Raw genomic sequence first — 24,622 nt, 5'->3', positions numbered from 1 at the left:
ATCGCAATTATCGTTCTTCATAGATATTATTAGACTGATATCACGTCTATGAAAGCCTCTTATCTGTTAATTCGCCGATTTTATATAAATATATATATATATATATATATATATATATATATATATATAGTTTTTTCTTTTTTATTGAAGGTAACCGAGACTGGCTACAAAATTGGTGGAAGTACCATCGACTAACACATTTTTATTTCATTTCTTCGTACATTCATTACAAAGAAAGCAATAACATTTGACCCAAAAACTTTTTACGCATACAAATCGTCAAATGTGTCCGGTAATACAAAGGAAGGAGGGGAAAATATATCCGCGCGAGATATCTCGCAAAGGGACGATTGAACATTAATCGCATCGACATGGAAAGATCGCCCAAATTGTAAGGTATCCGACGTACCGTGACGTACAATGTCGCGATGTACGACCTGCATACTAAAAATACAGATAGAAAAATATGACGATAGACTACGGAATAAATTGTATAATGTTATACGATGAGAATACGCGTGTGAGCATGATTGTTCGATTTTTGTGTATGTATGTGTGTGTGTAAGTGTGTGTGTTTCGGTTAAAACCTGCCACTGCTATCGTTACGTAACGCAGTCAAGAGGGACGTCGCGGAGACACTTAGTAATATCACGTTACTTACAAATGATATGCTTGATCAATTCGCTTCTGTTTTTTTTTTCCCCTTTCTCAATAATTACCCCGTTATGGCGCACGACAGTTACGTTAAATCCCTGTACGAGACACATATTATTCCGTAAGATATTAAACGGGATACTGCGTTCTCGACAACCTGCCCGCCTTCCTCTCGACGTCTAAACAGTTCAAAAAGTGCGCCCTGTACGCTTCTGACAGATACACGAATATTGAATGTACGCGTATATCGCGAGTTATATAAAGATTCGACACCGTCGATCGGAAAACGATCGAGGGAATGGCGTCGCGATTGGATCCCTTATATCGCGGTGTGATTATACATTTTAACAAATTCCAAAAGTCGTCGTTTGGCGATCGCTACGAAGTAGCTGCACTCGTGTGACACAGAGCCCGAAGGAATTTTCCTGTTAAATGCAGCGAGATATTGCTTATATTCGAAACATGAGCGCTCGAAAGATCGATTTTTATACCGCTATGCTTTCTCCTTCACATTTCTCTCTTTACGTACAAACTGAAAATTGTTGATTTTTTATTGACTATTGTTCCACGGATATACACTGGACACATGCTCAGATCTGTATCCTCCACGTTGAATCGTATGCGCATCTTGAAAAGCCGATTTTTATACGGATTGCAATTAGTTTTGTATGGCTGGATTCGGGGAGCGCGCTATTAGCGCTATTTGCTTGTTCTATCCTTGTTTACACCTGATGCTGAGCGATAAAGACAGAATGATGCGATAGCGCTAATAGCGCGCTCCTCGAATGCAGCCTATATATATTTAACTGAAACAGCTCTCAAGTTAACAATCTCGGCTATTTGAAATGCACGTGATTCGTTTTTTCTGCACTCTGCGTGTGTGTCTGTGTGTGTTTGTACATATGCAGGATGTTTCAGAAATGGTTTGTCAAACCTTAAATAAAACCTTTATTCTATTCGTATAAGAATGGGAAAAAGTTCCATCGTTGGAAAAAGTGTGGATTCCTTGGTGGAAAAATGTCTTATAATTTTTCATATTATTACATAAACAGAATTTATATAAAAATTTTCAAATTTTATCAACACGCTCAAAAATTTTTCAGAAAAACTCAGATAAAATAATAATAAAATATTTCAGATTTTTCCCGCCAACATATTTTTGTAGAAATCTGAATAAACATGAGGAAATTTTCGTACATCCAGATACTGAAATGTTCCGAAAATCCTTATCCAATTATGTCTGAAAGTATCTGAGAAATTTTATATATTTTACATATTTTTTCAGAATTTTTCACAAGTCTCAATTCTTACAAAATTTCTGAGAAAATATGAGAAATTTTTTCACCAGGGTTCGGAAACGCTTCCTTTCTGAATTATAAATATTTTTTGTTTACAGTAAAAATCGGCGAGAACACTTCGTTAAAGAAATTGCTAGAAACGATTTCCTTTCGTCTCACACCAACCTCTTACGGACTAAATCATCTAAAACGTTCAAAAATTTTCGAATTTTCTCATAAGCGATAAAATATTTCGAAGAATCTCCACAGTCACAAGAATATCATATATAGACGAGTCTTAAAAAATATCTCCCATTAAACAAAAATCCAAAGAATTTAAATCGGGAGAACGTGCAGTGCAGACCATGTAATTGGTCCCCATTGGTCAATCCATCAATCAGTACATTATTAAAAAATTTTGCTGTAAACAAAAAACAACTCGGATAGAAAGTGTTTCTTAATTTATGTTCATATGATTTTTTTTTTCATCCATATAATGAGGAGAAAAGTTCCTAAAATTTGACTACCTATAATTTCTAAAACATCCTGTACGTGTGTATATATATATATATATATATATATATATATATATATATCATAATTGTGCTTGCAATTACGCGGCGTAAGCAACCAAATCAATTTCTGGACCGTTAAAGTTGTATTATTTCAGACAGTATCTTAATACACACATCTCACTCGCTCTCCTCCTCCTCTAATATTTATCGTCTTATAAATAGCGTTTTACGGATATGTCGTGTTTGTCGCTGCTGGCAATAAATACGAAATAAATCAATGAGAAGCGTCGAGACGTACAAACGGGATACGTACTCCTATATGTATACGTGATACTTTCCTAAATATTTACCGTGAGATCTACGCGAGTGCAAAGTTACATACATGTAATTTTTCGACGAAGGACTCGGTAAAACACATCGATAGCGATTATTACGGATATATTATGTTTCGGTTTACTTATCGGTATTCGCTACGGGCGAAAGACGCGGTCCAAACCGACGCGGGATACAACGACGGCGAGTGCGAGTGAGTTCCTTTACGACGAATCGACGGAATCGTGACCGTCCTCGCGAGCCTCCGTGTACGTTCCCCGCGACGGTTCCATTCGCCTTCCACTTCGACGGTTACACGCAGAAGAACGTCAATTCATTTGTTCGGCGAGAATTATTTGATTCAATTTCATCCGAGTTTCGAGCCACGCGCAAAATTCACGCTCGACCGAAAGAAAAAGGGAAGCCCTTGCGTAACGGTATAGGGAGGGCTAAATAATTCCGACGCGAGCCTGTTTTTCCGACGTGGAAAAACCTATTTTACTTCTTCCTTTTTCCCTCTCTTCTTTTAGAACTTCGAACGCTGAAGTGTACGTTTTAAATATTGACAAAGCAGTTCGTTCCGTATTGTTAGACTAGATTAACAACGCATACGTATATATACACAATGCAATAAATATTGTACGATTGATCTTCGAGTGTTGCAAATAAGCCTTGCCTTAGAGTCCGAGTATATGCAATAAATTACACATGTTCGATTGTAATTTTCAAGTTAGTAGCGATCGCTCTTTAGAGTCCATTTCCGTTACAGACTGTTCCTTCGAAGCTAAGACATTCAGCAAATGATAGAAAAAAAAAAAAGAAAATACAGATCACGTTACCCGCCTACCCTAGTTTATTAGTCGCGTATCGAGCGTAAGAAGAAAAAGCAATTGCAGCAATTGTTCTCTCCGTTTTCTTAGCAACTCAATTTCCTACTCGCGAAGCAGCTTAATTGCCTATCTAAAATCGATAAATCGAGTCAAATTTCTTCGTTGCACATTCAATAGATTCATCTCACTCGTATTTTGGTAATGCAGTACTTAAAATTATATTTTTACTTATTCGTATGCAATATGTAAAGGGAAAATTCTGCCGATAGTCTTAACAAAAATCTTCGCGCGATTATAGAAATTATGATACAGTCCCGGTACGTACCTACAATATTCATAGAAAGGCTTCTTCGACTATCACCAAAATTTCCAAAAATATCGTACAAAATATTAACATCAGTTGTATATCAACGTTGGAAGGTAAAGATGTCATTAAAAGCCTACATGTAAAAATATAGCTGCCTTGAGAAAATAATCTGACAGAGATAAAAAGAAAGTAGATAAAATACAAGTCGACTGCTTGTGATCGCTTGTCGTCCAACTCACAATTGAATAAAGATATATATATATATAAAAAAAAAAAACAATTATGCATGTGCGAACCTAACACGACATCACAATAATACTCGATCAACTTAAGAATTACTAGCTCAATGCACTGTACATTTATATACGATTACTGATATAATAGTAGATACACGCGCGTAAATTCAATTATGTGTACAATTAAATTATTTACAGCGTTAATAGATCTCTGCTTACTTCTACATCAAGTAAATTATTTGACATCAGCTAAAGTGGCAAAACCATAAGACGCACGTTCGCATTCACTCGCGCATGATGTGAACCAAACATTTTACGATATATATATGGGAGTAATACTAATATATATGTACTCTATCGCTACTACGTACTTACATATTATGCGTACACGCTAATTATATCTCCAAAAGATTCTACAATTTTACATTGCCAATAAGTGACATAAATAAACAAAATATTATATACAATTTCGCTTACACATATTAGCCAATTTTATCACATTAGTTTTTAATCAAAATTTTCCTTTCTCCATACGCGCAGTTGCCATAAATATCAAATAAATGTAATCAATTGTCAAGAATGAAGAGATCAGATTATTCCTTTCTATCTAAATCTGTGGATAAGAGTTTACATTGTAGAATTCAGCCTATTGACACTAACTTTTATATATATATATATATATATATATATATATATATATATGGCAGCCTTGTAACTACACTCTTAAAACCTCGCGTATCTATCTTGGCAATTAATTTGTCTGGATTGTTATTACCCGTGTTTTATACTAGAACATCAATCGTTAACTAAATGCTTAGGCCCTTTTTGTTGCTGTAGGTATCACTAAATATTATAAATCTTGCTATTGTACATGCGTATCAAGGATTAAGTTTGAGAATCAGTAAATTGTAACTGGTATGCGTTTACTAGCTATTATTACAAAAAAAATCAGTAAAACATAATTTTACCAAATAAAAAAACTGAAAAGAGATAAAAGGCGGATTCATTCGCTTGATTCACTCTTTAAGACGAGGCACGCAAATTGCTAAATTATTGTATGGCAATTAACATCTCTCACACTGTTATATCTTAAGGTAAAAGCTGTATCGATACATGTTAAATGTTGGAAAGAAATATAACAAAATACAGTGTGCATTCAACAGTGACAAAATTAATTTGATTTTCCCTTTTGTTCTACAGAATGTATCATATAAGAGTTAGTGTTTCATTTTGAAGAGATCAAATTGAGATTTTTTAATTGAGAGAACTGCCTGTAACTATGATAAGTTATTGAGTTAAATCAAATTTGTATTTAATTTTTTGTTGCTATATACTTCATATTTAATTTACCTAATCGCCATGTAAATAATGTGATTTAAAGCTGAAAGCTCGGAGACCTATTAACAAGTTGCCAACAAAAAAGTGTTTTCTCTATCATCATATACAATAGTATATGTAACAGTTGCGGTCAGTCGTACCATGTGTCTCGATATGCGCGCGCTAGAGCGCAGACACGAGACTGCAATGGCCCTACATTAATCAACGTAATTGGTGTTCATCCTTGTGTAATCAACAGTGTTCTGTTGACGCTCGAAAATTCGCTTACCTACATAAAGCTAGAAATGGAGACGTTCACATACATCTAAATAAATTAAAAAGAAAAAAAAGAACACGTACACTACTTTATACAATTCGCTAGCAAAGGCAAATAAATAAATTGTATCTTAAATGTATCTAAAACAGCTGAAGATCGGGGTTTCTTTCATTAACATTATGATAAACGTTGTTACAGTTAAGTATAGATTACATATCCTCATAGCAAATACGTTATAATGCACTGGGATAGAGATTGAATTTACCTAACATGTCGGAATTTTTCTCTAGTGGATCCGAGTTTTGACGTTTTGATCTCTGATTGATGCTCGCAAATTACTTTAGGTTGAATAACGCCTTATGTTATATTGAATGTTAAAGATGAAGTTCACAGTTTTGAATACTAAAATTTTCACGAGGTTTAATAATATAATAAGACACAACCTCATAGAGGCTGTACGAACGGGGTAGACTCGCTAACCCTTTCACCGCTCAAGCCCGGTGTCCACGATGCAAGAACTTGGTCCAAGTTTTGGTTTAAGCCAATGAAACTGCTGCTTTTCTGTAAGAGCTGCAAGTTGATTGGCTTAAACCAAAACTTGGACCAAGTTCTTGCATCGTAGACACCGGGCATTAGAGCGTTGTAGAAGAAGAATTTCTGTTCTTTTTTCCGCAAAAACGTATATACCTACAGTAATATAAACTTCCTAACTTCACTGTTTCAGCCTTTGGAGACGCAGGCAGTGAAAGGGTTAGGTATATTCTAGTTTTGCGACTGTGCTTTCTTGCCACCGCGTGGCTTGATGCTTTCAGAAATCTGCCACATTGCCTCCTCACAGAGGAAATCACTGAAGTTGTTGAAAAACGTCATAATGCGTTCGTGTTTCTTGAAAGAGTACGTGCTGTAAAATAATAATTATATATGCAATATAAGTAATTGAAATTTATTAAAGATTTGGTGAGCAAAACTTACCCTTTCTTAAATCTTTTCATATTTTCAACAATATTAAATTGTTGCCATCTCTTGGAGAAATTTATAGTGCCATCTGGTAATAAATCGCTATTTCCAATATGCACAAACGTAAGATCTTGCAAAACAAGTCCGCTAAAATAAAATGCACGCGTACAGATAAATTTTTAATAATCAAAGAAATATATAAAATTTCTGAATAACAACTGTACTTATATTCTTACATGTAAGGAATACAGGGCGGTTGTGTTTCCGCTAGAGCTTGCCTATAAGCTCGGAAGCTGCTAGAGCTATCAATGAGAGCGCAATATTCTTTGAGACCTTCCGTAATGTGTTTTTGCCATTCAAGTCTCCTAATAGGTGCACTATCTAATGCAGATAATAATGCGAGATAGCTGTTAAAATTATTAATCTTCCTAAGATGCTTCATTATCTTGATAAACTTTACGACATATTTCTCCCTATCTTTCGCCTCATTTTCTAATCGATGTTCTAATATCCTAGATCGTGCCCAATATGACATTTTATTAAAATGTTCAGTAAATCTTGTGAGATTCGGACTTCTCTCTTCGTTCTGTTCTTGCGCCCAAATCAGTACTTCCGGAATTTCTATTTTCATAAACAAATCCGCATCAAGCAATGTCATTTGTTCTGCAATTTGTTCGCTTTTAAAATCTAATAGGGAAGCTTGTTTCGTTGTAACACTTAGAGACGAGAGAATTGGTTGTGCTGCTTGTAATTGTTTCATAGTGTGCTTCTCTAAAATTTTAACTCGCAACGCTTTGGCCATAGTGAGATCTCCGCTGCACACTAATTGCTGTGCAAATTCCATTAAAGTTTGCAGAAGAATATCATCAAGATCAGATATTCTGTAAAATAGTTGATTATATTATAAATCGCAGTCAAACTTTAAGAATATAAGAGCGTAATTAAATGTATATAATGGATTATCTACTTACGTTAAATCACTAACGACTCTAACAAGTAAAGAAAATGCTTCACGCGCGGCTCTTTGTTTGACAACATCTGGAGAACATGAAAAACGTTGATGACGTCTATGTAATTTACGAATTAGTTCTAATGGTTGTATGAAGGTTCTATACGTCGTTAAAAACGCTTCTTGGTACAGGAAATCTGCAAAAAATACATTATTTTTATTAAAATTCAATTCATTCACCTTTACCTCTAATCTTTATCATTAATATTTATTTTTATACATGCAATGTTATATTTTAAATATTTCATCATCAATTACCTGATTCTTTTTCATCTATATATGCAGCATAAAAAGATAAATAAATAATGTAATAAATAATGTCCAAAAATTATTTTAAGTTTTACGTTTAACGAATTAAGAAAAAGTACATACCATGTTTATTTGCTTTTGTCGCATGGATTAATAATGCATCTGGATGTCCACCACGTATATCTGGACCTTCTTCATCCGACTTTTTAAATACTAAGTATTTGCTAATATCTAATTCATCTAAAATGCTATCATCTTGATCGATATCCCTTAATTCAAGAGTATTTTCATCGACTGATATGGAAGAAAGTGCGTTACTAGCAGGTCTAGATGATGGTAATACTGTGTCCATAATAACATTATTATTCTGGAAAAAAAATGACAATTATATTAGTACTTAATGCCTATTAGTCGTAGTTCCAGAATAATAGCGCAATAGTAAAATTATTACATTAATGTTTACCAATTTTACTGGAGTGGAAGGTGTAACATCTTTCTTTTCATGTGCGTACGCTGGCTCCTCTGTTTTTAGAGGTGTTGATGTCACGATAGGATCTGATTTATGAATACTCTGCATGCTAATAGTGGGTTTCGGTGATATTGGTGGAGGTGTAAGGTTTGATTTAATGGAACGAGATCTCTTTGGTGGTAATGCCGGGGGCAGACTAGAATTATTTGTTGTCTCTACTGAGCTCGGTGTCGTCGCAGTTGCAGAAAGGCTAGAAAAGATACGACTTCATGATAATTCTTTTTTCTTTAACAATGTTACTTGCTGAAATTTGTACAATAAAAACTTTTTACTTTATGTATAGTAAAAGCAAATAATAAAAATATACAATAGATAAAAAACAAAAATGTACAACTTATATAATAATAATACCTTGAGCTATTGTGTAGAGCAGTCACAGTATGCGTCATAAAGGAACACGATTGGGCTGTGGTAAGAGACATCTCGTGCTGCTGCCATTCTGCTTGCATCGAATTGTAGGCTGCTACAGAATGACGGGTACCAAGACCAGAGATGAAATCATTATTACTGTGGGAGCAGTTTCCGAACATCTCCATGTACGCCATAACTGAAATACGTACAAGTGAATGAATTAACGTGAATTTCATTAGGAAGAATAACTTTTGTTATCATAAATTATTCTGTGTAAAAACTGAATTTTTTTAAATGGCGTATAATACAATCGATGAATGCAAGCACGATGTATACCACAATAAAATATTAAAACACATGTGGTATGTGTGGATTGCAATGAAAACACTGATGCACAAGCAAATCTTGTATAATTGTTATTTCGATAAGCCACGTGTGTACAAATAAAAAAGTTAAACTCACTGGAGTAAGAGTGGAACCTTTTAAACAACATCTTACGTGTTGCTGTGAATATTATACTTCAGCAATTTATGCTATTGTACAATAGAAACAGGTGCTCCAACAATTGCAGACTTAATTAAAAGTGTTATATAAGTTAAGAAGGCTTCTCACTTTAACAATTCTTATACTTTAAATATTTACTGCATTTTTCAGCTGTAAGTCCGTTTGTCTTGACATAAAGACGGAAACTAAACTTTAATTCTGTTCAACAGCTGATGAAGCGTAACTATCAACTGGCTATTAGTGTGAAAGGTCAAATTAATTAGAAAAAGATCACGACGCCTACATACACTCGCCAGAACTGCCTTTCATTCATTTGTGTTGAATTATATAAACTCGTAGAATTTTTTGTATTTTAAATATAAAAAAAATACGTATTCCTAAATTGCATGATAAAAATGTAGTTTTTAATGTATAATAAGATCTTAGATGTGAATGGATCTAATGTGACAATAAACTGCAATACGAAATAAATAGTATCAACCAAATATGATATATATATTATTATATATATGTTATATTAATGTGGATGATATACAATCAAAAATTATATTTTTCGATTAATATAACATTTAGCATCATAGCTAAAACCACCATATTATTGTGTCTATGATGCAAATTAAAAGTAAGCCACGAATAAGTTGCAATTATTAATAAAAATTCAAGCTCAATATCAAACAATGTCATGTTGTAAAAATATCAGAGATAAAGGGATAATAAAAATAGAATAACAGTAAACATGCCGCAAGAGAAGCCTGGAATTAAAATCTGATATAAATGTGTGAAACATAGGATATATTAACTTAGCGTGAAAGTGTTTGCCAAAGGGGTAGTTGAATTGTGTGGGCAGGATCCCACTTACCAGAATATGCCACTGATTGGAACACTGGGGGATATAAAACATTGCATCAGTTTTAATTTACTACCAAAAAGTAGTTTGGAATATCTACTACATTGTTTTATTACTTGCGCGTGGATAGATTGTATTAATTAAGAATAACATAAAAATTATTTATATGTTATAATTATTTTTTGCAAGATTATTACGTTAGCTCGCGAGTATTTGTTAATGTGGTATTTCTCAAAATTCGTGTGTCTTAAAATTGACAGTAGAAGAGTAAAGCACCAACCATCAACATTATCAAGTATTCTGCTGGTTTCTTTAATCTTATTGCCAATATTAATAGTTACTAAAAAGATTACTTACTATGACGCTTCTTTAGAGGCAGAGGGGGTGGTTTGTTGGCATCTGAACTATCTCCGTTACTAGTGTGCAAACTGCATGTAGATAAATGCTCATTTTCCGGTACATTGTCATACTGCGACGGTTGTCGTTCTTTTCTTCGCTTGGATCGCTTCTCTGGCAATGCTGGAGGCGCTCCGTTAGAATCGGATGGAACTATCGATTCCATTTCCTACATACCATAGACAGATTGAACGATTAAATTATTTCAAAAATTAAAGCACAAAAATAATAAGTAAAAGTAAAAAAATAAAACATAAAACATAACAACACCCACATTTACCAGTTTCTCTAATAAAGCTGGGTCCCCATTTCCAGACACGTTAGTTGTGCTAGTAGTACTTTTGGAATTAGTCATCGTCTTCTGTGTAAAAATAGAGCCGTTACTATCCGATGATAATTTGGTCTGAGAAAACGACTGTTGCTGTGCACTAAACGATTGAGAATTATAACTAATGCTGCTCTGCTGCGACGATCTCTTGGATGCAGTAGTATAACTTTGGGATGAACTTCGTTGAGAATGCATAGAAACAAAGCCTGATTCCTGCGTTTGGGTAGACAATCGCTCCATCTTTCCTTCTATACCTAAAACAAAATAAATTCGAAACCAAAATTATTCAGAACCATCTAAAACAAAACAAAAATCGCAAATTAAGTACACGAAACTTATTAAATTTTTCTTACGAAACAACATTTTAACATTTTCCCAACTAAAATTAGATCTACGTGACATTTTATGAGGTATCTATGGTAGCACTATAATATGACGTGAAAAAGAAAAGAATAAGATTTCGCTTAATCTCGTTGTGCTTTGGGCGAAGATCTATAAGATACTGTTTATTCACGCGGCTGGAAGGTCGATGCTACCTACGCAACTTGTTCCACTAACTATTTCAAGAAATCTTGCGTAATTTTAGCTCTCGCATTTTTCCTTTCCTTTACTGTTTACAAATAATTAGGAACTCTTTAGTAAATCAAAGAATTATACAACTTAATAAATAAAATGATAAATAAATGTAAATGTTAATTTGTTGTAAAACAAATTCTTCACTTATGTTTAACTATTATAACTTTTTAACTATTCTTAATTTGTTATTGCATGTATGTAATTTTAATTATTAATTACCAATATTACCGATTAATCACTCTTCTTCATAATTAAATTATTTATTCTATAGTAAAAAAAATTACACACCAGTTAATGGATTAAGCATTTCTTGAGGTGTTTGTTGGCCTAGCAACATAGTACTTGGTATATTAGTTTCAGAACCATCCCAGCAATTACAGTTTGAAGTACCATTAACTTGCATGCCTACAATAATACAGAATATACGTTACTTTGCAATATAAAAACCTACCTCTAATACCATCAAGACAAATATAAAAAAATAAACACACGTGGGCAAACTTAGTTTAATATTAAAAATATATATATAAATAATACACACTCTTCCCAGGAAATACTAATAATGGCTTCTATTTTATAAAAATGGCGTGAAAATTAATTATCTCACTATGAGCCACAGTACACTATGTATGTGTCTAACATTATACAAAACTTTTAAAATACCTTCACAGTTTATACTTAGCTTCATATACTTCACGCATTTATTAATGACTACGGTATATAAAGAGTGAGGATCCATAATAATCGCGGATTTCTTTTCTTAGTATTATTAAAATATCTAATCCTGATCGCGGGCAATAGAAACTTATTTGTACAGTTCGAATAAACGTTCGGTTGTAAACTGACGTTCTAAAAACCAAGGTAAGTAGAATACCAAACTAATATGCTGAGTAAGCGTTGACCGTGGACCATTCATCTTACGCACATGGAAATGTATTTACGACAACCTTTCATTAGTGACATTCCAGATACATACACGTTATTCGCGGAAATGGAAACTAAAGTATAATCGCGAAATGTTTACAATTCGGTAAATAATAATATCGCATGTGTGGATTCAAAGAGTGCTCTTTTATGTCTCGTAATGTAACATAATATAATTTTGTTATTATTTATGCGCGTGAAAAAATTATTTTGTAACAACTAAACATTAAAAATAAAATTTTAAGTGTGCTCGAACGAATAAACATTTCAGTATAAATTGCTCGAACGTTACCTTGGATGGTAGCCATGAGACTTAGGTCCATACTGTCATTCAAAGATTCATCATTTGGTCCCATTATAGCTCGAATCTCGTCCTCGTCTCGGGAATGATTCAGAGCCGAATCCAAACTACCTGCCGATGCGCTCAGAAGAGATGACGAATCCTCCGGGGATCGACTTCGGAGGGATACCCTATCAAGACTAGATGCCAGAAGACCTTCCGATTCGTCGTGAAGTTGTTGGGTCCTCGTTCTTCTCTTCGGCGGTAACGGAGGAGGTGTGCCAGAAGAGCTGTTTTCCTCCGACAAACATACATTTGTTCTACAAGGGATCGAGCGTTTCTACGTTCAACTTTCAATGACTAGTGATTTATTATTCTCCTTCTTATATCGAGACAAGTGTTACCTGTCAGGCAGCGGGGGTTTCGGGGGTGGACTAGAATCCCGTAAAATCGACTCGGAGCTATGCGAGCTGCGAACCAAGCTACTACTCGCTGCCGTTTGTTCCAGGATCTGCCGTTCTCTTGGTGTCAAAGGTATATCCGGCAGAGAATTTCTTTGCGTTAATTCCGATCCGTACCCGGAAGCTCTATAATTTATTAATGCGTGTTCAGATTTAGTTTATTTTCGAGTAAGACTTGTATCGATATCATTCATAATTCACCCTCCAACTATTCAATTATCTCTATATAAAGTATCAAAAAATAATGATCGTGAAAGCATTTCACACATTAAGTAATAATTAATACTCAATCATATAATTTTCCTCATATATATCAAACGATATATTAAGGTTTCATATTAATTACATATTAATCACCATTAATTAGATATTATTTCATATTATTTCTCTTGCTTTATTACAAGTGCATTTGTACGTACATAATATTTTATATCTACTTTTTTGCTATTTTGAGATACGCTCTACTAAAATTTCATTTACTATTACTGCAAATTACCTATTATTATTTGTAGCAGACGGGGGTTTCTGCTTGTTAGCGATTTTCTCATGCGCCAGAGCTACTAGATTTTTCACCGCTTCCTCGACCAGTCCAATAACGTGCGTCACGTTTTCAGTGTCCAAGGCGGAAGATTGATCACCATGCAGCAATACATCGTCGCAGAGTTTCAGCAATTGCGCTAACGCTTGGTACACCTGATTCGTGGCGGATCCTAACGTGGAGCTGCAAGTGTCAGGACCAGGACATAGGATCAAGAAAGTTTAGAGATATAAATCGATTCTACCGTGTGCCGCAATTTAAATGTAAATGCTTCTTTTTCCGTAAAGTTACAGTGATGTTCCCATGATAAATCATCTCCATATATATCGATATTGAATAATATTGTTTAGTAAAATAAGCAAACTAATAAGATCAGCTTTTTTAATGTGTTGTTCTAGTATTTCTCTCCTATACTATCCTATAAATCGGTTACTGGATGATGAAACAATTTCGAATGCAGAACAATCACCTGTTCTCGTAGAGCAGGTAGGATTTCAACGCGTTGTGTATCGTGGTAACAGTATCGAGGACGATCGTGCCGTTCCCGGGCAGCATCTCGAGCTTCTTCTTGGATACGACATCCCGGAAATGGAGCAGTGCCAGCTGCACCTGCCGTACATGGATATGCAGATCGCGCAGGGGATTCTTATCCAGAGTGTCAGAGTCGTTAGAGCCCGCGGCGTTCTTGTCCCGCGGCGTACGCGGTGACGAGGGCGAGGCGGCCCTCGTGGCCGCCCCGCTGCCTCCGCCGCCGCCGCCGCCGCTGCCGCTACCAGGAGAACGCATGTGGGAGAGCTTCTCCAGAAAGTCCTCCTTGAAGGAGCGCGCACGACGCGCTAGTTTACCGCCGCGCGCCTTCCCGCCGAAGCGCTCCTCGACTTCTGCAACGAGAAACAGTTCCATTTTAGCATCGGAGAATCAAAAAATTACTTTAATTTTCCTTGTCTCATTACTTAGTCCCCTATGTATCTATATATATATTTCATTATTTTCCTATTTTTTAATTTTATATTCCTAAAAGAGAAAAAATTACCTATGTCAATTCAAAATTCTAAAAACGGACTGTTAATGTCACGAAAACTTTTTGTTTAATGTAGGTACTACATATTACCGTTTAAAAATCATTTTATGCAAAAGTAATATCTTTTATGACGATAATATTCCATATCTCTATTTAATGCGCGATTCATATCATCCCGGAGGCATATTTGATCCAGAGATAAAATATTTAAATATTTATGAAGACATTTTTGTCCTATTTACTCTACTTGCTTTTGAAATATAATACGCACATGAGCTTTTTCCACGAGATTAAAGATTAAACGCATCGCATTAGCGAATGGGATTAAAATCTTGCAAACTCTTCTCGCTGATTATAACTTAGGAATCTAGCGAGCTTTTAAAGCTCTTTAAAACCTTTTACGATAACTTTTATGTTATGAGTTGCATGCGGAGAGACTTTCCTTCTTCCATTTGTTAGAAAAAGTCTATAAAATTGGATGAATTTTTAACGTAACAAATACCAGAGAATATGATACTCTTATTTTACAGACTAATAACAGAATTATAATATTTTCAATAGAAAATAATTGTATACATTTAATTAATAATTCTTTTTAAAATATTTTACTAATTTATATATATCCTTATAATGCTTTTCCTTTAATATACGTATATTACACTTATTATTTTAATTATTTACTATTATTAAAATTTGTGTTTAATTGAATTATCATATATCATCATCGATATGTAAATTTACATAACATTATTATAAACTTTTTATTAATAGATATAATTTATATATTTATTAATATAAATATATATTTATGTATATATTTTATTTATAATATTATATATAAACTTACATAATATTATATAAATAAAATAATTAATACACTTAAAAAACCTTTACGCAGTCTCCTTACTAAAACTATTCACCCTTATTAATATTTCCTATTGATGAAATTATGATTCATTATTTATATCCAAAAGAGAAACCTCCTTTTAATGTGTCTCATTTTTATCGCTATTTAAACTTTCTCACGTCCGATGCTCTTTTCAGAATAATCTCAAGTAGAAATTTGAAGAAATTTGTCACGGAGAGAAGCCACGTGTACGTGCACCACAACCACGATGCATCAGGATTATTTATTGCATCTCGGTCGAATAAAACTATGAACGAAGAAGTTGCCGCGAACGGCACGCTGCAGATAAAAGCAATCCTGTCTCATTTCTCGCGTGCCTTCCACGCGCAGACAATATTTTTCCGCCCTTTCCGGACGCACACGCGGGGTCCATGTAGGTCGTGGACTTCGCCGCGGCTCGCAGTTATACTGTCAACCCGTTGCACACGTGCGCGAGACGAACGACCGCTATACATACCGCCAGGCGCGCGGCGGGTCTGCTCCAGGTCTGCCTGCATGCCTGCCTTTTTCCACGGAGTGCTAATGCCACTTGAATTAAAACGACAACGGCTGCGGCGCACCGGTGCGCCGGACGTGCAATGTGTCTGCGGTGTTACAGCTAGTCCTTAAGTACCTGGGAAACCTTTCTTCCCCGAACCTCGCCGACAAGAGCAGAGAGTAACTTGCTTTTCTCGCACGTGCCGGTCGCCGCGTCCGTGAATCGGCGATCAATAACGGCCCCCACGTGTCGTATGTAGTACGTCGAGGATCGTAATGCAGGAGATTCTTCTTCATAGTTCGTTTAGTGATTATCAACTGATTAATTTCATATTGATGACAGCTTAATGACAACGTTAAAATAATAACGCATCAAATATGAGCAATTAAGTAGAAAGCAGTATATCGTGTTCCTACAAGATATTTACTGTCTTTATATCCACTTAACAGTGGGCAAGTTAAGTCGATTTCAATTGATCTATCTTTTTCTGCGATTTCGATCAATTCTTATATACACAACGTTTACACGTTATTATACTATATACGTAAACGTGTGTATATAAATCAAATACACGCGCATAAATTTAATTCCCGAAGCGATCATCGAGCCTCTTCGCTGACGCGATATCGTAGTTATCGTACGCATCGATCCTTCGGTTTATTCTAAATAATTTATCACAGCAATATTTTTCCACGCTATCATCGTGCGCGATGCATCGCGATACGTTCACCCCGGCTGCAAAGGCCATTTCAGCTGGCGCCGAAAGTAATGGAAGCGATAAACATCGTCAGAATGAACTTCGCGAATTTATTACGCACCGCGTAAATTTCTCTCGGAACTTGAGCGTTTCGCAAAGTATCGTCGCTTTTTATGAACAAAGGTGTTTGCCGGACTAAACCCTAAAGGTATTTGATAGCTCGTAAAATCAGTGATCAAAAAATATTTCAGTGATCGCGAAACATAAAAAATCTAATTAACGGCAGAATGTTACGAAGATAACGCAAAGTATATATAATAGAATTTCTTAACTATTAAAAAATTCTAACTCGAAACAATAAACCTCTTTTTTTTCTTTCCCTCTTCGACTGAATATTACGACAATTGCTGATATAAAGATACCGCTTATTTCTTTATTTATCAAAGATCCTCCGCGTGCGGCGATGGCGATGCAACAGCGATTTAATCCAAGTGCATCCATCCGAGAGAGATCGTCTCTGTCGACGCGCGTGTGTAGGGATAAATCAAGTTCTATTCACGAATCCGCCCCGAAATCTCAATCAGACGTGATTTGCGCCAAAGGCACAAGGTTTGACAAGCCGATAGAGATAATGGAGATGAGAACACACAGAGACAAGAGAAGAGTCAGGGGCGGGGAGAAGGGGGCGGGGGCGAGGGAACGCGCGGCAGACAGGAGAGATGCAAATTGCCGTGATTGACTGTATTCACGAACCACGTTCGACTCCCACACGTGTTATCCGTGGGAATGCGCGTGCATATTGGGGAACGCGATACAATAGGCGCGGGGTGCGGTTATTTACAAACCGCGACGCGCGGAATTATTTTGATCGTGCGAAACCTTCGGTCGCGCGAAAGTGCCCATCCGATTATGCAAAACCGTTGTACGCCATTCGGTAGATGACAAATAGCGATAGACAGATACCGTTTCCCTTTGCCTTTCCACGTCACTCGTCACACGCGACGAATGCGGACGATGCGGTGGACGCTTTGAGTTATCCGTCAATCGCGTAACAGAGAGATCCCGAACTAAAAGGGTTTCCTTTTCCTCAATTTTGAAACAGAACTATTAAAATATTTGATAATTACGATCGAGTATAAATTGACTCTTTCATTCCTGAATTATTTGACAATAAAAAAATATGTGTTTATATGTTTGTGCATATTACGTGACAAATAAGCGATTCATAAAAACATTTAGACATTTTGGAAACATTTAACAACTTTTCTTACGTATTATTTTTACTATATACAACTACATATGTACCTATATTAATTTGCATTGCAAGATTGTTACATATGTATAATAAAGACTCTTCCTTATCTTTGATAAAATTCATCTAAAATATTTCAAACTCTTATTATTATGATAATTTTTATCATTGAAGCATAACGGCAACAAACGAAAGACGATGATACTTTATATATATATATTACCGAGAAGTTTTTAAATATATACATGCTGTTTATATAGATGCGTCAAGTCTAACTGTCTATAAGACTATAAGAAACTAATGTATCATATTTATAAATATAAAAATATGAGAACAAATTACTTATGAGCCTATATAGAATTATCTCTAATATATTGAACTAATTTGTTTGATACATTACGGGTTGGTCATGGCAGCGAGAATTGCTTTGTCCGACATTTTGTGTGTGTGTGTGTGTGTGTGTGTGTTTGCCAGCAAAATTCTATTGACTCGCGACATAACGGGCTTTCACGCTACAGCAAATACGGTGATCCGCGAAACGTGATCAAGCGTGTTTAAAGTGTGCAGGTACGCGTCCTGCGAAACTTTATGACGATGAAACGATCGCATTTATGAATATCACCGGGATAAACGTTTCATTGTTAATACGTATGATCTGTGCACGTAACAACGCTAATAATAATATATGAGATTTGATGAACTTCATCGTAAAATTATTTTCCTAGGTGAGAGATATACAACAGTGTATTTTTAAATATAAAAGACGGGTGAAAGATAGTTGGAGAGAGAGAAAAGCGGCGCCTTACATTTTTGTTATTCAATGTTAACTTCGCAGTCACTCTAAAGTTCGGACATATTAGTTTAGACAATTTTTAATTGATCTGCCATACGTTTCAAGCTATAATTACGAAGAAATTTATATTTTACATTATTTTTTTACAAATTTATTTATTATAGTAATAATAATAATATTTATACATAAAAATTATAAAATTAAATCCATTTTGCTTCCTTTTTTATAGAGAAAGCTTTGCGATAGTGGAAAAAAATTTTTTCAAGATTTTGATGGATAATAAACTGTATTACTCTCTAAACTGGTTTGAATGTTTTTGTAAAGCGCAGAGAGCAGCACAGTTAGTCTGAAAATGACGGACAGTGTCCAAACATGTCTCTTACATGAGAAACTCTAAGTTACCCCAGCGGTTTAACCAGCGGATTAATACGGTCTACAATATTTTTCTTAATCGTAATAAGAGGAAATGGCTGTCAACGCGACATTGGTAATAAGCACTCGTGTTCAACGTCGCGTCTCTCAAGCTCTCCGGGCCTCTCTTTCTCCACCCTTTATCGATCACCGCATGCTCGTACGCGAGGTGTAAATGTAAACTCACCGAAACGCGCTTTAAGCGAAACGGTAAGCCGGCCATCGCATGCATAGCTGCGGAAAATGCGGAAAGCCCCCGGAATGCGATCGGGCACGATTAGAATCGCGAACAGATGCATCGTATCTCGAGCGTGGACCTGCGGTGTGTTGGCTACCGCGGATTTCGCGGTGATGCATGCACGGACGACGGTATCAGTACGCGCACGTATTATACGTATACATGCACACGCTCGAGTCCCTCACGCGCGCATTATATGCGATTGTGTCCGCAGCGGCAACGAGAAGCTCGGTGATGAACGGTCGCGCCAACGGCATCGGCGCGATTAAAGGGACACACGGTGGAAAGGGTGCAAAGTTATCGCGACCGTAGCTCCCGAGCCCGCTGCATCGTCGCGATAACGGCCGAGGAGAGATGCTGTAATGTCGTTCGCGACAATAATATTCGCGCCACGTGCGCGGTGCGACGGCGGAAACACGTAGCTCGTTAATGAAAACCCGGCCGCGATAGCGCAACGTTGTTAATTACTCGGCGCCCGCGCGAGTTTTCCGCTCGTTACTCGCTGGTGATGATTCCCGGCAGCCCGAGTCCATTTTTTACGCGCAATGAATATTTAACTCGACTGCGCGATCCATTCCTCGCAAAACGGTGGGAAACCGCCCGCGTGTCTCGAGAGAAATGTACACGCCGGGTAGGAAGATGCGAATTATTGTCGAGATTAGATGCACATCGTTTTTGATAAATCGTGCCAAATATGTATCACCTCGGGTGAATTATTGCGCAAGCAAATTTCGCTAAACGTATATCTGTTACACATCGCTTTGGCTAATCCTTTCGATTTATCACGGCAATAAATCGGAACGATTTCGACTAATCTCGCAGATTAATCTACATAGATACGAAGTCAAGATTTGGAAGCCCTCCAGAATCCCGCGTTCGAGTTCAGAAATCCGTTGTCTTAAGAACATCCTGCATATACATTTGTATATATAATCTTCAATATTTTCGTGAAATTTTATATACGTTTGCTAAAGGATTTTTATTTAAATATATGTAACAGGGTTGCCACACAGACCTGGAAAACCGGGGAAAGTCATGAAAATTTAAATTGATCAGAGAAAACCTGGAAAAATAAGGGAAATATATGAAAGAATTTTTAACTTTGCTCATAATTCTCATAAATGCAATCTTATTCTAAAGAGTACCTACTTGTAATTTGTTTAATATCTCATATCTAACATTTATAGTTAAATGCGTTCAAAATTTGCACACTTTACAAGTCATTTCTTACATATGTTGCTTTTGAGGTGTTGTTGTGTTTATTTGTTATTTTTTTTCTCCTACTTCTTCTCTTATAATGTTAATCAATGAAATAATTAAAAATTATATTTTATTCAATGCCTTTATTCAATCGACCTTTTCCGTATATATATAATTGCTTCTTTTTTCCAATAATTATTTATTTTTTGTTGAGCTGAATTTACATTCAGGATTATATTGTGTTACTCAACTTCTAAGTTTGTGTTGCTTCTAATAATATGAGCTATCTTTCCTGCAATCCCTGCTTCTAAAATGTTGAAATTTAAAGTTACATATTGATCATGGAAAATTCTCCGTTATCGTCCGCAAAAATAAAAAAATTTTTAAATTTATTTTCTATAGCAACTACTAAATTTCACGAACATTGCGATGAATTTAGAATTTATGACAGATTAATTAAAGTAAAAACTGCGTCAATAACTAATTTCACGAACACTGTGACAAATTCATGACAGATTAATTAAAGTAAAAATTGCGTCAATAACTAACTAATTTCACGAACATTGTGACGAATTTATGACAGATTAATTAAAATAAAAATTGCATCAATACAAAAACTTTCACTAAATTTTTTCGTAAAATAATTTTTACCGGAGGTAAGATGAATCAAGTTAAAAAAATTTTTTATCGAGAATGAAATAAAAATCTCTTCTCAGATCAAAATATCACTCGCAAGTAGTCGCAGAGGGGCAATAAGAACGAATGTAGCCGTAATCCGATATGCATGGCAGCACAAACAACGAAGGTCCGAGAGACACAGATCAGGATTCGAATTAATTAACAATTACGAGGGTTAATGATGTTCGCGCAAACGCTAATAGCGTGGAGATTCGTGTTTCGAGTGTTTACGCCGGCGCTCTGCGGGTGGGCACGGGATTTATATACGAACGACATTACTGCGACCGGTAAACAACGGCGGAAACTCGATGTAATTGTTTTATGGAAATCTCCTGGATTTCCATAGCGGTTACTTCTCGTTCCTTGGTCTACGGCGAATCAACCGGCTGTAGGACGAGCGAAATCACGAGAGAGCGCGGACTTCGATGTGACTTAAGATTCGTGAATTCATCATTGCGTGGAGGTATTACGACGCACGAGATAACGCATGAAATTCTTTTTTAGGAAGTACATGTGGAAACAGGCAAAACTTTTCTTTATCGCATGCTGTCATTCACGTTTGATAGAGCACTCTTGCGAAATGTTTCGAGGACTCCATTTCCAATTCTTGAATTATTAAATGGCTGTTGAAATTTTCACCGATTGTCACAAATTCCATTTTCAGTGGAGACGTGAAACGCATTTAAATTAAATTATTAAATTGCGCCAGAGTCATTAACGGAATAAAACGAGAAAAAAAGCAGTTTATAAAAATCTGTTTTTTTTTTTTAATTAACTCTACTATGTAAAATCAAAAAGCGAGCTATGTAAAAAAAACTTATTCAATTTCGTAGAAACGTAGGTAGGTATATATGTATATAAAAAGCGTTTACATAAAAGTATATATGTATTAAATCTATTTGGAGAATAAAAAAAACTAAAAAGAGTTATCAGAATATTCTAAAGCCTCTTTTCATTTTTTGACAAATAATTAAACAAAAAAATATAATTCTTTGTGTGTTAACGTTCAATACAATAGAATGCACATATATACACATATCAACGTCCTGCACATATAATTATATCACATATAATATTATAAGAATTTTATGTTGCAAATATTGCGCATCAGATAACTCACATTAAAATCATCCATCTGCATCACGACGTCGTAACCACCGAAAACCCACCATCAGTATCGTCACATTTTGTTCATGGATTTTAGTGTAATAAAAAATTTCGCGTTGTCGGATTAACGGCAGATTTCCCGTGCGTTTCGCGAGAACGGGTGATTCTCTGCGCGAATTCGCATCATGCTTTCATTTAAAAAAATGAGAACCGCGTGTGGTGTGAACAAAGCACGATGCGGCGAAGGGCTTCCACCGATTACGCGCAAACGGTTCGTTAAAGCTTTTAATGATTCGTTCGTGGGATCAACGGGACGAGCGACGCGCAATCAAAGCGGGGACGAGAATCTCTCTTTTTTTTTTATTTCACTTGTATCGATATTCAACCTTCGCCGACGTGGGCAATGGAGAGCTCCCGAAATGTTTGATATAGGTTTCTCGCTAACTGGAATAATGAGAAAAGTTCCCGCGGGTGTGGAAAACACGCGAAAACGATTTGTGGCTGAAATGCGGGCTTATTTGAGAATCCCATGAAAGAAAACCGGTGGTCTTTGTTTTAAATACATCAGTTCGAGCGAGAAATGAGTTTCGATATTTCGATTCCCGAGAAGAGAATTATAAACGCAGTTTGTGAACAAGAACATGAGTCAAGCGTTATTTTTACATGCGCAGCTGTTCAAATAAAGAGATTTCTCATCATTAAAAGAATAAATAAAATTGGAAAACAAAACACAAGATACGTAAATTTCGACGTGTATCGTAAGGAAAGGTTGTAGTTCTCGATATCACGACGCGACATGGTTACTGCAACTATATACTTCAGAGTCGTATAATCTGCAGAAACTCATTTTACGAGACTTACTGTTACGGTAATTTATGTCGGCCTCAGCAACGTCGCGTCGTCGTAACGACATGCGGGAATCAGAAGAAATGAGTAATATAAAGAACGAATGGTAATTCGTCAAAAGCGCGAAGCGGAAATTGACGGCGGGATATTAAAAATCGCGCAAAAGTAATTTCCAGACGGACTAAGAAAGTGCCGAACGAAATGAATGATTACTGACGTAATAAGGGGCGAAGATCCTACTCCGCGATAGAGAAAATTGATATTGCGCGCGTTGGGAAAAGACAGGGAAAAGAAAATTGATATTAACTATCCGGGAGTGCTGGCATTAAAGGATTTCGTGGACGACGGGCGTTACACCCGCGACGAGAGAAGGCCTTCGCTTCGCTCGAATAAAGCTAATAATTGCCTCCCGAAAATTGATTATCCGCAAGTTCGTTAACGGTGGCGGCAGCGGTGCGCAGCGGCTCTGTGAACTAATGGATCCCCAGATTATTGACAGACGGAGTGTAATCGCGGATGGATTTGCACGCTCGTAAAAAATTCCAGGAATCGAGATGATCTCTCGTGCGAGTGGGGAATGGTGCTGCTGCACAGACAATGGGGTTCGAGCCGTTGAAGCTGGCGATGTAATCCCGAAAAATATGCAATGTTAATAAGTATACATAATACTTCGAGCAAAATGAGTATAGGGGCATCGGACGAGGATGTTTCACCCATTCTTTCAGTTTTCATATCAAAATCACGGTAGACGCAGGCACATTAAAAATATAAAATAGTATACTTAATATTAAAAATAAAAATTTTTATTGATATTTATAATCAATATTGTAACAATTGTGGGTAGCGATTAATAATGTGCAATGACGATGATGATTTTTTATTGACTGTTAAAATAACGAGATAGTTGATCGGCAAATTTGTAAAAAAAAAAAAAACATTCTACTTGACGTATCTATCGTGTATATGTATGACATGTAACGCGACATATTATTGTTGCTGCGGTCTGCGGTTATCGGACAAACACTTAATGCGATTTTACAGCGAGAGGCGCATAACACCTATACTGTGTATTTTCCGGATGTCTGACCGAATCAGATAAATCAGTGTTTATCCTAATCCGACCGAAATGGCCTGGTAATTGTTGGCAAAATGGATAATACCCATTACAGTAATAACAAAGTTACATACAACATGGCAAAAATATATACGTAATTAACGATGCAAATATAAATTTAACATGAGTTGTTAAAGTGAGTTTAAGACTGACACTATATTTCGAAGAAAAAAACGCTATACTAATTAATCAATATTATACATTAT

The 24,622-nt window shown here is 35.9% G+C and overlaps 1 protein-coding gene across 15 annotated transcripts in view; it reads right to left on the bottom strand.

The window, feature by feature from the left end:
- Positions 1–182: 182 nt before the first annotated feature.
- C3g (C3G guanyl-nucleotide exchange factor) overlaps positions 183–24,622 on the bottom strand; it is a 75,567-nt gene continuing 51,127 nt past the window's right edge. For 7 of the 15 annotated variants that reach the window (XM_077411715.1, XM_077411705.1, XM_077411707.1 and 4 more), the window contains 16 exons: positions 14,144–14,555; positions 13,633–13,857; positions 13,080–13,262; positions 12,688–12,995; positions 11,760–11,876; positions 10,842–11,149; positions 10,529–10,736; positions 10,184–10,207; positions 8,821–9,016; positions 8,392–8,659; positions 8,064–8,307; positions 7,950–7,964; positions 7,654–7,828; positions 6,919–7,563; positions 6,698–6,829; positions 183–6,626 (listed from right to left, as the gene is read on the bottom strand). In XM_077411715.1, coding sequence (XP_077267841.1) covers positions 6,488–6,626; positions 6,698–6,829; positions 6,919–7,563; positions 7,654–7,828; positions 7,950–7,964; positions 8,064–8,307; positions 8,392–8,659; positions 8,821–9,016; positions 10,184–10,207; positions 10,529–10,736; positions 10,842–11,149; positions 11,760–11,876; positions 12,688–12,995; positions 13,080–13,262; positions 13,633–13,857; positions 14,144–14,555 — 3,599 coding nt within the window. In that variant the 3' untranslated portion in view covers positions 183–6,487. The remainder of the gene's footprint in view (positions 6,627–6,697; positions 6,830–6,918; positions 7,564–7,653; positions 7,829–7,949; positions 7,965–8,063; positions 8,308–8,391; positions 8,660–8,820; positions 9,017–10,183; positions 10,208–10,528; positions 10,737–10,841; positions 11,150–11,759; positions 11,877–12,687; positions 12,996–13,079; positions 13,263–13,632; positions 13,858–14,143; positions 14,556–24,622) is intronic. The other 8 variants (XM_077411713.1, XM_077411710.1, XM_077411709.1 and 5 more) reach the window with 8 other exon arrangements.

Source organism: Temnothorax americanus, unplaced genomic scaffold, assembly GCF_048541705.1.
Source record: "Temnothorax americanus isolate GAGA-0224 unplaced genomic scaffold, ASM4854170v1 Scaffold3, whole genome shotgun sequence".
Lineage (NCBI taxonomy): Eukaryota > Metazoa > Arthropoda > Insecta > Hymenoptera > Formicidae > Temnothorax > Temnothorax americanus.
The sequence above is the reverse complement of the archived record's forward strand: the minus strand, read 5'-3'. Positions and strand labels throughout refer to the sequence as shown.